This window comes from Odontesthes bonariensis, chromosome 9 (assembly GCF_027942865.1).
Source record: "Odontesthes bonariensis isolate fOdoBon6 chromosome 9, fOdoBon6.hap1, whole genome shotgun sequence".
Classification (NCBI taxonomy): domain Eukaryota; kingdom Metazoa; phylum Chordata; class Actinopteri; order Atheriniformes; family Atherinopsidae; genus Odontesthes; species Odontesthes bonariensis.
The window spans coordinates 38,341,454-38,355,294 of record NC_134514.1 but is presented as its reverse complement, the minus strand read 5'-3'; the positions used below and the strand labels follow the sequence as shown (position 1 = coordinate 38,355,294).

The following is a 13,841-nucleotide window of genomic DNA, read 5'->3' as shown; positions in this document are numbered from 1 at the left end:
TTTGGTTTCACTTTAGCTACATGACCTGGGCTCTTTTGTCCTGCAAGCGCTGACTGATGGCCTGAATGGGGCCCTTTGAAGCAAGCTCCAGTTTTAATTAAGAGGGTTTGCCTCGCTTGGGCCGCTGATCTGTGAAAGCCACAAGGATAAATATTGAATGGGGTTCACCCGCTGGTTACTGCGCCCGAGGGATAAACAGGTGCCTTGGAGGGCAGATATTTGCCTGGGGCCCTATGTGCACAGTGTGGTCATATCAGTAGGAGGGGGTGTTGGGTGTCATGTCTTCCAAGGTATTGGCTATTGAAGCCCACCCTTATTGGAATGAATTCCAAGCTTCGAAAGCTGTGGAACGAGGAGCAAATTGGTGTCCAGTGAGAGGCGCCAGGGATACCTAAGCAATACCTGCAGCCCCTTAGTGCCCTCTTACTGGCCCCCTGGAGTGTGAGATTTCCATCTCTCAGGTGTTGGCTGGGGCAACAGAAGCCTACCTGTGAATATTCTGAAGTGTTCAGTAACACCACTGACCTCTGTTCTGTCAGTTCAGGTAAGCTTTAGCTGCTGCATACAGTATGATTACACTTGCCACTTTAAATATGCCAAGAAAACTTACTGAATCTGTTCGAAGTTAATGCGGTATATCTGCAAAAAATGTGTCTATATAATGAAGCACAAATTACACTTGTTTCTAAATAGCAAAACATTCCTCCGTGTAACACGATGATTGACTTTTAAAACAAAGGCACGCTCATTTCACCTGAGGAGCCCCACTGTTGGAACTGTTGTGTGCTGAAAGGACCAGTATATTCTTGTGGCGAGTAGAGCTGGCGTCTTGCTTGCCCCTTTTGCTAGTTATCTGCATTCTTTTCAAGGGGGTGTCTGCTCTGGGCTGTGGGGCCAGGCTTGAAACCTTGTTGTCTTGGCATCTCGTGAGGCAGCCGCGTAAAAGGATACTCTTGTGTCAGCTGTTTCCTGCTGCAGCTTTTGACAAGGGCCTCTATTCATCAGCATGCCCTTCTACACTCCCCCAACCTCTTTCTCCTCCCCCCACCTGCCAATGAATAAGTAATTATTGGTCGTCTTGGGGCAGGATATTTGGATGGCTCTATTTAATGTGGCAGCAGCAGGTAAGGTGATCGGGCCTTAGGCCCGGGCTGTGGAGCGTAACTGTTCCAGAAGAGAAAGGTAACTTGAACTGGTGTTGGGGCCCTGCAGCACCTCTGTTTATTTTTCACATGGTCTCAGGGCTCGTTATCCCTCTTAACTCTGAGAGGCGGCTCTCTAAGAGCTCTCTCTGGCCTACACTTCACCACACATTGTAATATTTGATGGGCAAACATGCTTGGAAAATCTGAGCCGCTGAGTAACTTGAGCTACTCGTCTGTCATCAGAAGTGCTACCTTCTGATCATCGTGATAAGTTGCAGTGCATGACATCACATACCATTCCTTAGGTTAATTTATAGAGGACTTAGGAATAAACTTGTTTGCTGGACTTGAGTTGTATATACATATATATAGTAGTTATGAGTTATATTTATTCATATTAGCAAAAAATAAATAAATGATGTTATCAAGATATTGTTCAAAATAACACCATGAAATGAACAAGGCATGCACAGAGGAGACATTTTCTACAGTATATACTAGTTTGATGAATGGGAAGTAAACTTGAAAAATTATGAAACAATACACATTAGGAAAGTTTCCATCTGCTGTATTTAGGTGAAGAAAGTAGGCAGTGCAGTGACATCAGAGGGTGGCATGTTACTCATGACTGCAGTAAATACTGGAGGGCACACAGGTGGATAACAAAAACCTTGACAAGAATAAAATCTGGTAGCTCTGGTCACATTTAGGAGAAAGTAATAGAAAAGCTTACACTCGAGCAGATTGTATTTTTGATTTCATGTTGGATGGAATTTGCCATATTGTTTCTATAGAGAAAAACTTTCATCTGTGTTCACTTTTCATTGTGTCAGAACTTCGATGTCTTGGTCTCACATTGTGTGCATTAAAACAAACTTTTTTACCCTACAGATGAAGTACCCGAAATGAACATAGTGGTCTTCATATGATATGTGATTGCATTGTAGTATCACTATATAAGGAATTTAAACACAGTAGCTGACTGACCACAGTACACCAGTGATTAACAGTTAGGTAAAAACTGCCTAATATACCAAGACAATAAAGGTTTAGCAACCTTTGGACAAACTGCCTGGCAAAGGTATGTGACTAAAAAAAACCCATAGTGTTTCATATTGAGAAAGACTTTATTACATTTCTTCACAATTTTGTATTGCAATGTATTTGATAACTTCACTCCATTACACAATGCTAATCTTTCGTAACTAGCCTCTCCAGGTGCTTTCATTGCTTTCTTTACACAGTCTGCATCCATGTGTGTTTGATTGTCTCAGGTTTAATTAAAAAAATTAAAAAGCTATTACGTGATGTGGACAACTTATAATATGTATGAGTATGATAAGATAGTTATAGTTATTTCCTTTGAAGCACTAAATGGTCAAAGAATCCACCATTTGGAAGAGCTCAACATATAAGCAGGATCAGTTTCATAAGCGTTCAGGCTACACTTCACCTGTGAGAGGCGGGTAAAAAGAATTCATTATGTTACTGGACAATCAATTACGAAGCAGCTAGATTTTCTCAGTCGCCACAGTTGTGGCCTATCATCTTTCATACCCAGAAAAGGTCATCTGGTGCAGAGTGACAGGACACCTTATGTATGGATACACATTCTTTATTCTTCTCAATGTGTTTTCAAAAGAGTATACAAGACAATGGGCGTCATGCAGGAACATTTTCGTATTTTTATTCTAAATTTCTCTTACTTTTTTTGTACGAAGGTCTCGTACGAACACGCCACGTCAAATTCAACAAACGCTCTTAACTTGGGAAAAAGTGTGTAAATGATGAATGCCACCCGTGCGTATTTAAGTGCACGTGCACGAGGATAGTAGATTTGCATACTCCACGCCCAAAATAATACCATATAAGGCTACGCATCCTCTCTCCTGTGCCAGTGAGTGTTGAGTGTTAAGTCATGAGAATGGCATCGAGGTGCAAAAAGAGCAACTTTACGGGCTCTGAGACTGAAGTTCTGCTTTCAGAGATCCGGAAAGGAAAAGAAGAAATGGTTTGATATGAAAATGGCTTAAAAAAAACGTCTTGTCATGGCCAGGTGCTCGATGACTGCAACTAAAGCCGTGCAATCAGTTGTTACCTCATCATTATGGCACTTTGATGGGGCAGTCCATGAGGGGGGTCTTCTGGCATGTTGTCTGCCTGGGCTGGTTCAGGTAGTGGGAGACCCTCATTCATGGCAATATTGTGCAAAACGCAGCATGCCTTCTCTGGGCTATAGAGCAGTTTGCCCCCGCTGTATGGAGACACACCCACCTGGCCTTCAGCTCAGTGCGCTCCACAACAGCACGGGTGCTTTGATGCGTATATGTGTGCAGTCTATTGCTCCGATTATGATTGGCAGTCCAGCCACGGCATGAAAGTCCCTCTTAATCTGTACTTGTTGGACAGCGGTGTATGGAAATTGGATGTACCATGGGTGATAAAGTGATGAGAGCTTTGATGACCAAGGGGAGCGCACGACTCACAGAGGACTGGGACACCCCCGATCTGTCTCCAATCTCCCTCTGAAAGGTTCCAGTGGCCAAAAATCCAAGGGTGGTGAGGACCTGGACGTGTGGTGGAACTGGGTTGGATCGGCGTGTTTCTCTCTGGAGTTGTGGCTCTAGCAAGCTGCATATTTGCAGCAGCACAGTCCTTGGCAATCTAAATCGCGATGATATATTTCATTCGTCTGTCCTCGCAAGGATATCTACACGGTCTCGGAGCACACGCTCTCTTCCAAGAGCCTGACGTGCTAAGACATCCAAAAGTAGCAAGTCAGCCGCTGGTTATACTTCCCATTGACCTTGTTGTATACAGAGTCAAATGAATGCGCAAATTCTTTTAAATCACTCGTACGCACGACTTAAGAAAAAATCTGTGCGCACGAACAGTTGTTGCATGAGGCCCAATGTGTCAGAAGGCCTATCCAGACAATAGATAATAGCTTGAGCTGGTAGTACTTTTTTATTTTAATGCATTAGCCCAACATTCATGTCATGACTGTAAGTAGCAATACAGTGGAAACTTTATTATCCTTATCCTTTATTTGTATGTTACATGTCATAATGATTAACTGAATATTTATCCAGAAGTTGGATACACTGCAAGCAGGAATCCACCATGAAGCAGAGACTTTAGATGGCAATTTAAAAGTGTTTTATAAACACATATATACATATACACATATATATCAGGCCGAACTTAAGAAATTAACAGATAACCTGCATTTCTGTAGTGAGGTTGTTTTTTGAGGCACGCTGCTCCGAAATGGTACATAGGGTTTGTGTCATCTCAAAATATGTTTGATCTTTTGGCTTACAGCCTAAGGCCCACTGACCTTAAAGCAGTATTCTGGTAGTATGTTGGAGAAATATTAATTTTGAGCCTTGGCCACTACTATACCAAACTTGCATGTATATTGTGACTAAGTGGTACTTGATAATGCAGAGTAACACTGTGTTACTGGGCAACAGCTCTACAAATCTTAAATGAGTGCATTTTCTTTATTAAAAAAAAATTTTTTTTCTAAAGTTCTAAAATGACTTAAATTGTTTGGTTACTTTGTACATTTTGGACTCCATCTTAGAGGTTGTGATACTGTTTAACACCTGTACTTGATATGTGCTGTTGACACACACACACACACACGCACACACACACACACACACACACACACACACACACACACACACACACACACACACACACACACACACACACACACAGAGACAGATGGGTAAAAACAATGGCAGCTTTGCTGATGCAGCTGAAGATCTGAAACTAAACTATAGCATGCAGAAGGATGTTGAAATCAAGCTGTTAATCTTTGAGCATTTGCCTCTTTTTCTCCATCCAGGCCCTTGAGCCCTGTTCCCGCTGTCCATGTGCTTCAGCCAAAAACAGTGCAAAGGACAAAGATGGCAGAAAGAAGATTCCCAAGATTTTCTTTGGCACGCGCACACATAAACAGATAACTCAGATTGCGCATGAGCTGAAGCGCACTGTTTACTCCAACGTGCACATGACCATCTTGTCCAGCAGAGACCACACCTGTGTCAACCCAGAAGTGGCGCCTCACTCCAACCGCAATGAACGATGCAAGGATCTGCTGGAGGCCAAAGATGTGAGGATAAGGACTAAGAAACACATACATTCACAGTTGCACATAGCCTTGTAAGTCACACCCTCTCCAAGATAATCTTGAAGGACACAATGCGCTCATCCACGAAACCCAATTGTTTCAGCACACTTGCTGGCAAATTACAACATGAAATGGGCTCAAACTTTCTTACAATTTTATTCAAAATCTGAAGCTTGCTGAGGAGTTTTTCCAGTGCTCTTGTAAACTAGAATAGACTAAGCGGCCAACACCATAGCCTCAGAGAAGCAATTATGCACAATTGGTTCACAGGACTCTTTGACACACTAGAATGTCAAGAACCATTGAGCAAGCTTTTTTTGAGACATGAGACACTTGTAACCCCCCATGCTCTCTCACAGTTGCGGCGCCTACTGTAATGACGACAATTATGCTGTCATTGGAAGTGTTTGCCTCCCATGACAATTGTCTCACTTTGTCATGAAATGGCTGACCCAGAAATAACCTCTTACTGGAGATGGTGTCACTGACATTCTGTGCCTTTACAACCTCAGGGTCTTGGGCAGTTGGTGTCAGGTTACCTTGCTGTACAGACAGACAGAGATTCACACAGAAACATTGTTCATCTAACGTTGTCTTCAGTTGTAACACCCTCCCTCAGATTTCCCTTTGCTAAAAGCTGTTCTGATGGTGGCAAAAGACTGTTAATCCCCAAACTCCTCTTTTATTCAGCACACAGGGTTCAGTGTCAGCCAGGTGTCCAATCTTAGCACACCGTTCAGAGAGGGACACTTTCATCCAGACACTAATATTGGGTTTGTAACCTAGTCCATCCATGTACAGTATTTGTGTGACAATGTCACCTTAAGCTGTTAAAGTCATAAAGAACAGGGAGGGACATCTAAAGGGGCGCTGCTGACAGTAATTGGGGGTTAGGTACATGAGACGCTCCATCTTGACACATCACCTGTTTTCACTGTATGAGTGTTTGTACATGAAAGCTACTACAAAGGCTTCAACACCAGATCACAGACAGCTTCTGAAACACTGTGTCACCTGTGGTCAAAGCTGAAAAGAAATTTGACATCAATGAAGAATAGAAAGACAGATGAATGTTTCTATCCATTAGGCAAATCTTCAGTTATCCGAAAATGAATCCGATGCACAGTGAATTGGACTTCTTTTAATTGGTCCAGTCCTAAGACAACAAAACCCTGTAAGATGTTACCTTAAGATTTGGTGAGACATGATGGGTATCGTACACATTTTCAAGGTATATTATAGACCATTCTATCAAGATAGTTGATCAGTCAGTAAAGGAAAAAAAAGGCTAGTTACAGCACTAACTTCAATAGTGTTAACAATGGCCAGCATTTAGAAATAGTGTCTTTTGTTAGACCGGCTCTGGACTTTCTCTTTCCACCGCAGGAACTTCAGTAATTTTTTTTTTTTTTTTTTTCCTCCCTTGTCCTGTCCAGCATTATGGCAGCAGAATTGTAATCTGAATACCGTTTATGCCAAACACATTTGCTATGCCAAGGGAAGCTTTATGAATGTAAAGCTCCCCTTGACGCCCATCAACTCCTCATTTTTATTTATTTATTTTTGTTACAATATTTAACATGATATGATAATAGTGCCGGACCGGGGGACAGAGAGATAGGGAAAGCGAAGAAGAGAAAAAAAGAACAGAAACATGAAGAGACAAACATAAAAAACAATGAAAAATCCGACAACCAGCTGCTACACCTGTAAAAACAAAACTGAAGACGATTCACGGCTTTTGTGGGGAATCCAACCTTAGAAGCACCAGGAGCACCTGTAAGCAGACAAGCAGAGAACAAACACACAAACAAAAAAAACACAAGCAGCAGCAATCTCATATTATACACAGGTGACCTTAAACCACAGGACAGCACAACAACTGCTTAGTGAGCATGGTACTGGGCTAATGAATGTGTATGTGTGTGTCTGTGTGTGTGTGTGTGTGTGTGTGTGTGTGTGTGTGTGTGTGTGCATGAACATACAATACACATAGATGGTCCCACATAATAACCATGCTTAAATATCAGTGTATAGTGTCACAATCCCCCCCCCCCCAGCAATCAAAAGCAGGCCGAGAGGGCCCCCAGACCCAGGCCACCAACAGCCCCCAAGGAGCACAGAACCCGGGAAGCCCACCATAGGGACAACCACGCATCCCCCAGAAGACAGCAGAGGAAGTTCCCGGACAGAGCCCCCACAAGCATCGGGCAGAGCCCCCCCGGCGTCCAGAGGCGGCAGCCTACCAGCCCCGCCAGGCCCCCGCCACCCAGACATGGGCCGCGCGCCGGAACCGGCCCCCGCGAGCCCGAGCGACACCAAAACCCCCCGGCAGAGGCCCCGCCCAACACCCGAGAGGGCCAGGCGCCCCAGACAGCCAACCGCAGTGGGCCAGCGCCTGCCCCAGTGCTCCTGGGCAAAACCCCCCCCCCCCCCCAATCAGGAACAGCACAAGCAGGTCAGAGAACAGCAGGACCCAGACCCAGTCACCCCATAAATCATATAAGAGAAAAATAAATAAATAAACTAGAAATGCACTCTCTGAGACCTCTGCCAAGGAAACTTTGTCGCCACCTTGTGGCAGGTCGCAAGATTGCAGCACAAGAACATACAAACATCCAGACCAACAGACTCGGGCGATCACATAACCTCCTGGGCGGAGGTAATAATAATAATAATAATAATAATAATAATAATAATAATAATAATAATAATAATAATAATAAAATAAATAAATACATACATAAAGAAAAAAAAAAAACACATCCACAAACACTTGCACAGCACATCCATCCCCCACCTCCGCTGGAGTGTGGCGTAGCGGGCACATCCGGGGGCCAGCAGCCCCCCAGCCACCACAGACCCCGAACCAGCAGGACAACTCCTCCTCCTGGCCCCCCCGCCCCAGGCAGCAACCAGGCAACAGGGGTGCGGGAAGACCCCTCCCCTCTCCCCTCTGGCTCTTTGATATTTTCTAATAGTGAGGATTTAAAATTGAGGGGCAAGCAACCCTGTGGAACTGGGAGCGTGGCCCTCCGGGCAGCCTACATACCCAAAGAGCCCCGCCCACCAGATACCACTCAGTGCTATCGCCCCCCAAAACCTAATATGTGTGTGTGTGTGTGTGTGTGTCTCATGATTAGTAATGTCTAAGGTGTAATTAAAACGAGGGCGGGGGGCTGCAGAGTGCAGCAAAGGGGACCACCTACGTGGACCCATCCGCTGCCCCCCACAGAACACACCCGCCCTCAAACCCTACGTGTGTGAATGTGTGCTGTGTACAGGAGCCAGAAGGGAGAGGGGTATGGGAATCTAGAAGACCGGGGGAGAGAGGCTCCCCCGGAGGAACTTCAGCAATTAACCATAACCTTTTTAAGACTTTCAGGCTCATATGCACACACCTTTCTCTTTTTTCCCCACTGTACTTTGCAAACCAGACTGTTTCGTCCCAAATGTATTTGGATACCAAAAAATTATATCCAATTAAATTTGATTACATTTTGATAATACTTTATATGAATATATTATTCATATATATTATATCTATATTTCTGCTGTTTAAATGATAATTTCAGGTAAATAATTCAATGAAATCAGTTGACAAACTTTTAGAAGTGTTGCGAGAGAGGCGATTAACATTTTAAGAGATCACCATGAGTGGATTGGGGTGTTGTCATGGCAATAACTGAGCTGATGATGTCACACAAAGCTCTGGCAGGTATTACAGGTGAACTCTCAGTAGACAACATGGAGAGATATTTGCAGCGAACAGTTCAACATGCAGGTGCACAGATGCTTCTTCCCAGTGACACATTCAGGATTACGCCATCTGTTGTTAAATAGTACTGCAATCTCTCGTCCTGTCCTACGTCTGAAAGCTCACCAGAGAGATGTTAGTTGTTTCTGCAGCCATGTCTTGGTGAAACAAATAATACTTCGTGTCTGCCATTCCTACTCTGTCTGGTTTGCAGAGCTCCAAGCTTGTCCATTTTATCTCCCAGTGATCTCACACTCATAATTATCAACAGAAAAAATAGTTTAAGTTTCCTGTTAATTGCTCTAAGGTTTTGTTCCAGCTGTGCATCCTAGACGTTTTCTCTTCAACTCATTTGGATTTGGGGGTTTATTCCAAGCATCACTTGAACTTGAGAAAACTCAATCAGCTGTTTTTTTTTTTAAAAAAAAACCTAAGAATCTAGAGCTTTTAGTGCAGTGCCATCTGAGAACACAAAACACCCAGCCTGCCATAAGTAGCTGTTTTCTGCCACAACTAGAAAACACAATGATGCCATTATGGGATTACTTTTAAAGACAGTTGAGAGTTTGAATCACAAAAGAAGTGTGAGAAATTCTTCACTATGCTTGGAACACATTACCCGATAAGAGCTGCAATGTTCAGGTGGAATGAGGAAAGGTGTTGTTAATGTGAAAGCAAACAGTCCTTCTTTAATTTAGGCATCGATATACACAAAACAGTGTATGAACTCAATTCATACAAATACTATACTACACATTATTTTTTTTTATAAAGTACCATTTCACTTTTAACAAAACATGAGTACATTGCTGAAAGTTGTGTCATTTTAGTCCTTTTAGCATTTTGTGAAGTCAACCATCAGTTCTACTTACACCGAGTCCAGGAACTCTCTGGGGCCCATTGGTAGCACAGAACGGCAAACAGAGAGATTTACACCTACACACTTGGAAATCTTTTGGTTCATTATAACTCCACCTTTTGTGACGAGCTGTTTTGAGCGCCTGGTTATGTTCGTTTGTCCAACCAGCTTTCATCATCCCTACTTTAAGACCACAGGTCATCGTGATGGAGTAATAAAACAACAGTTACTGCTGTGTTTGTTCAATGAAGATTCACTCTTGAGCAGAACCCAAATTCAGTACTCGTAACTCAGCAAAAAGTAAATTAAAGGACAAGACCGTTTTTTTGACATTGGGCCCTTGATTTCACATTATAACATGATGTTCTACTCACCCCTGCTTGTTGTTGGTAATTTGGAGCTGTTCCGAAGATATTCGAGAGGCGTCTGGCTGCTCTCTTGAGATATTCGGCCATGAAACGGTTTCCTATGGGCAACGTTATACAGGCACAAACTATGCTGTTTATAATTTATTAATTACTGTACACTAGCACTGATAACGTGGAGGTGTGTCGCTTACTTAAAAAAATCCGGGTTACTGTAATTTTGAATTTTTGTCATAAAGTGGGTGTTACTGACGTCATCGTCGTGCTACTGCCACAGACAGCCCACAGACCTGCTGCCTATTTATTCATTCGGCTAAAATTCAAAATTACAGTAACCTGGGTTTTTTTAAGTAAGCGATGCACCTCCACGTTATCAGTGCTAGTGTACAGTAATTAATAAATTATAAACAGCATAGTTTGTGCCTGTATAACGTTGCCCATAGGAAACCGTTTCATGGCCGAATATCTCAAGAGAGCAGCCAGACGCCTCTCGAATATCTTCGGAACAGCTCCAAATTACCAACAACAAGCAGGGGTGAGTAGAACATCATGTTATAATGTGAAATCAAGGGCCCAATGTCAAAAAAACGGTCTTGTCCTTTAAGTAGTGGCTTAATTAGTAGTCTTAAGCCACTAATTTCCTCTGTTCCTTTTAAAAATATGTGTATGTTATAGGGAAGGTCATGCCGGTATTACCACGGTGTCCAGAGGATGAGGGACCAGCACACACTACAACGGGTCCATGGACTGCACGAAGCCTGGGACATCGAGGACCTGGTCACACTGGGCAAGCGGCTTCGCTCGTGCTCTTACTACGTTGCTCGGGAACTTATGCAGGGGGCCTCTATCATCTTTTGCCCATATAACTATCTGCTGGACCCTATGATCAGAGAGAGTGTGAGTAGACTTTTCAAAATCAACGTGAAGGACCTGTAGAGCCATCAGTAGAAAAATATTGCTTTTAAGATGGAGGTCATAGAACTGTGTCCTTTGTAGAGTTTAGGGACTAACCAAGTCTTTTCCATCTCGTTTTTTCAATCTTAATTTCCACTAGATGGAGATTGACCTGGCAGGCCAGATATTGGTGCTGGATGAAGCCCACAACATTGAGGACTGCGCACGGGAAAGCGCTAGCTTTACATTAAACCACAGCAGTCTGCAGATGACCAGAGACGAGCTGGACAGCATGATCAACAACAACATCAGACGCTCCAAACACGAGCCTCTGAGGGACTTCTGCTACACTCTGATCAAGTCAGTCAGTCAGTGACTTCATGCCCTTTTAAGCATCTCACTGCGAGGAAGCCGACTTTTACTCAGTTTCTGTGTGCTTCATGTAGCTGGATCCAGGAGAGCCAAAACTTATTGTCTGAGCGTGGATTTGAGAGTGCCAGTAAAGTTTGGAATGGAAAGGATATACTGAGCATTTTCCATAGTTTGGGCATCACAGCTGACACATTTAGCATCCTGAAGGTACCGTACATACCTTCCCTGTACTTGTTTGAAAATCTTAATGTACCCCTATATATTTCAAGATGAAATACAGAGTTTTGATCCTATTTAAAGATTTTTGACGATTTTATGTTTTTGTAAAAATGTGATTTATTATTTTCAAATGTGTGTTCGTATTTTAAATCGGATATTTTGTATTAATCAACTCAATTTTTCTGTTTGACAGCAAAGCTTGGCTGCGGTGTTGGAGAAGGAGGAGCGTGTCGGTGTGGTTAATGGTAAAGAGGACATGGTGCAGGTCCCAACCATCAGCTCACCTACCTCCATTGTCCTCAAAAACCTTTTCATGGTTCTCGACTTTCTCTACAGAGACAACTGTCGGTCAGAGAAAAACGGAAGTTTTCTTAAAAAAAAAAGGTTTTCAGGTTCCTCAGATTAGCAATCACTCAGGTGTGCTCTGTTTGTCTGCAGGTTTGCTGAAGACTACCGGGTAGCTCTGCAAAGGAACTACGCATGGACCAATCAGGTTCCACCTGATGTCCCTGATGCCCAAGGTTTTTTGGTTCGCCCACGCCCCAGAGACCGCAAGAACATGCGAGTCAAGACAGAGGTCCTTACTCTGAGCTTCTGGTGCCTCAACCCTGCTGTGGTGAGAGGCTTGTTGTGGCAAACCCAGATATGTAGGACTCAATAATGTAAAACACAGAGATATGCTGGTTAAACTGGCTTTGAAATGAGGATAACCTCTTCAGGTTTGGTTCTGGGATGGTTTACTTCAGTCTGTGTTTGTGCTCCCCAGGCTTTCTCTGACTTGAGTGGGTCGGTGCACAGCATTGTGCTGACATCCGGAACCCTGTCACCCATGGGCTCATTCTCCTCTGAACTTGGGGTGAAATTCACCATCCAGCTGGAGGCCAACCATGTGATAAACAAATCTCAGGTAAATAAGAATTGTTGTATGTATGTGTTAAAGAATATTTAGTGAATCAGTTTCTAAGAAAACTATTTAACTGTTCAAATACTCGACTCTGAGTCCTCTGGTAATGATATGACTGTGATTAGTGACTTTGACCTTGTATTTGCTCGACATTTGTTCAGCAGATTTGATCGTTTTACCATGTGATTTTCAAAACCTTGACACCAGGGACTGAATAATCAAAAGATTTACAAGATTGATATTATAGAATATTTATACACCTAACTCTTGTAATTAATACAAAAACTTTCTTAATGATATATTTAAAAGAAAATGCAGATTTATCATTAGATATAATAATATAGCCTCTGATAGCGGACTTGTGTCTGTGCTTGTCCTGTTGGATCTCAGTGCTGCATTTGATACGGTCGATCACAGTATCTTATTACAGAGACTTGAACATGTTATTGGGATTAAAGGAACTGCATTAGGCTGGTTTAACCCTAATCCCTGATAGGGGACATTTTTGTCCACTTGGGGTGAACTTTCTCCTCTAATTTCACACTGTAGATAGTGATACTCATCATATTTGGTCCAGTTGTGTATTTTTGACTATTTTTTCGAATTTCAAACACACATCATATACAATGCAATTTTTCATTGTGTAAAAAAAAAACTCCTTAATTTCTGAAAAGGGACATTTTTGTCCCCTTTTTTAAAATGACCTAAAAACATCATATATTAATATTTTTTTCCACTTTTTTTTTCATAAATCTTTTATTCCACTTCAGTTCTGATCATAACTACCAAGTTTTCAATTATTTTCAAAAAAATTAACCCTTTAAATGCCAATTTGAACTTTTTAGCCCAATTTTGAAGCCTTTAGGTGCCAGTATTTTCAAAATATGGAATGCAGAGTGGAATTATTCAGTAGGGATAATTAGGGTCTGGGATATGTCAATGATTAGCAACAACATTGATTTTTAGGGATTTTTAATCTTTTTGTTATGCCTGATTTAAAAAAAAACTCCTTAATTTCTGAAAAGGGCCATTTTTGTCCCCTTCTAAAATGATCCCCAAAATACCATATGTTAATATTTTTTTCCACTTTTTTTTTCAGAAATCTTTTCTTCCACTTCAGTTCTGATCATAACCATCAAGTTTTCAATTATTTTCAAAAAATTAACCCTTTAAATACCAGTG

General features: G+C 42.3%; 1 protein-coding gene across 1 annotated transcript in view; it reads left to right on the top strand.

Annotated features, from left to right (window-relative positions):
• Positions 1–13,841, top strand: part of brip1 (BRCA1 interacting helicase 1) — a 62,703-nt gene that overhangs the window by 13,637 nt on the left and 35,225 nt on the right. Inside the window, exons 7-13 of the mRNA XM_075474187.1 lie at positions 5,005–5,271; positions 10,946–11,167; positions 11,325–11,524; positions 11,611–11,743; positions 11,949–12,103; positions 12,194–12,371; positions 12,522–12,662. Coding sequence (XP_075330302.1) covers positions 5,005–5,271; positions 10,946–11,167; positions 11,325–11,524; positions 11,611–11,743; positions 11,949–12,103; positions 12,194–12,371; positions 12,522–12,662 — 1,296 coding nt within the window. The remainder of the gene's footprint in view (positions 1–5,004; positions 5,272–10,945; positions 11,168–11,324; positions 11,525–11,610; positions 11,744–11,948; positions 12,104–12,193; positions 12,372–12,521; positions 12,663–13,841) is intronic.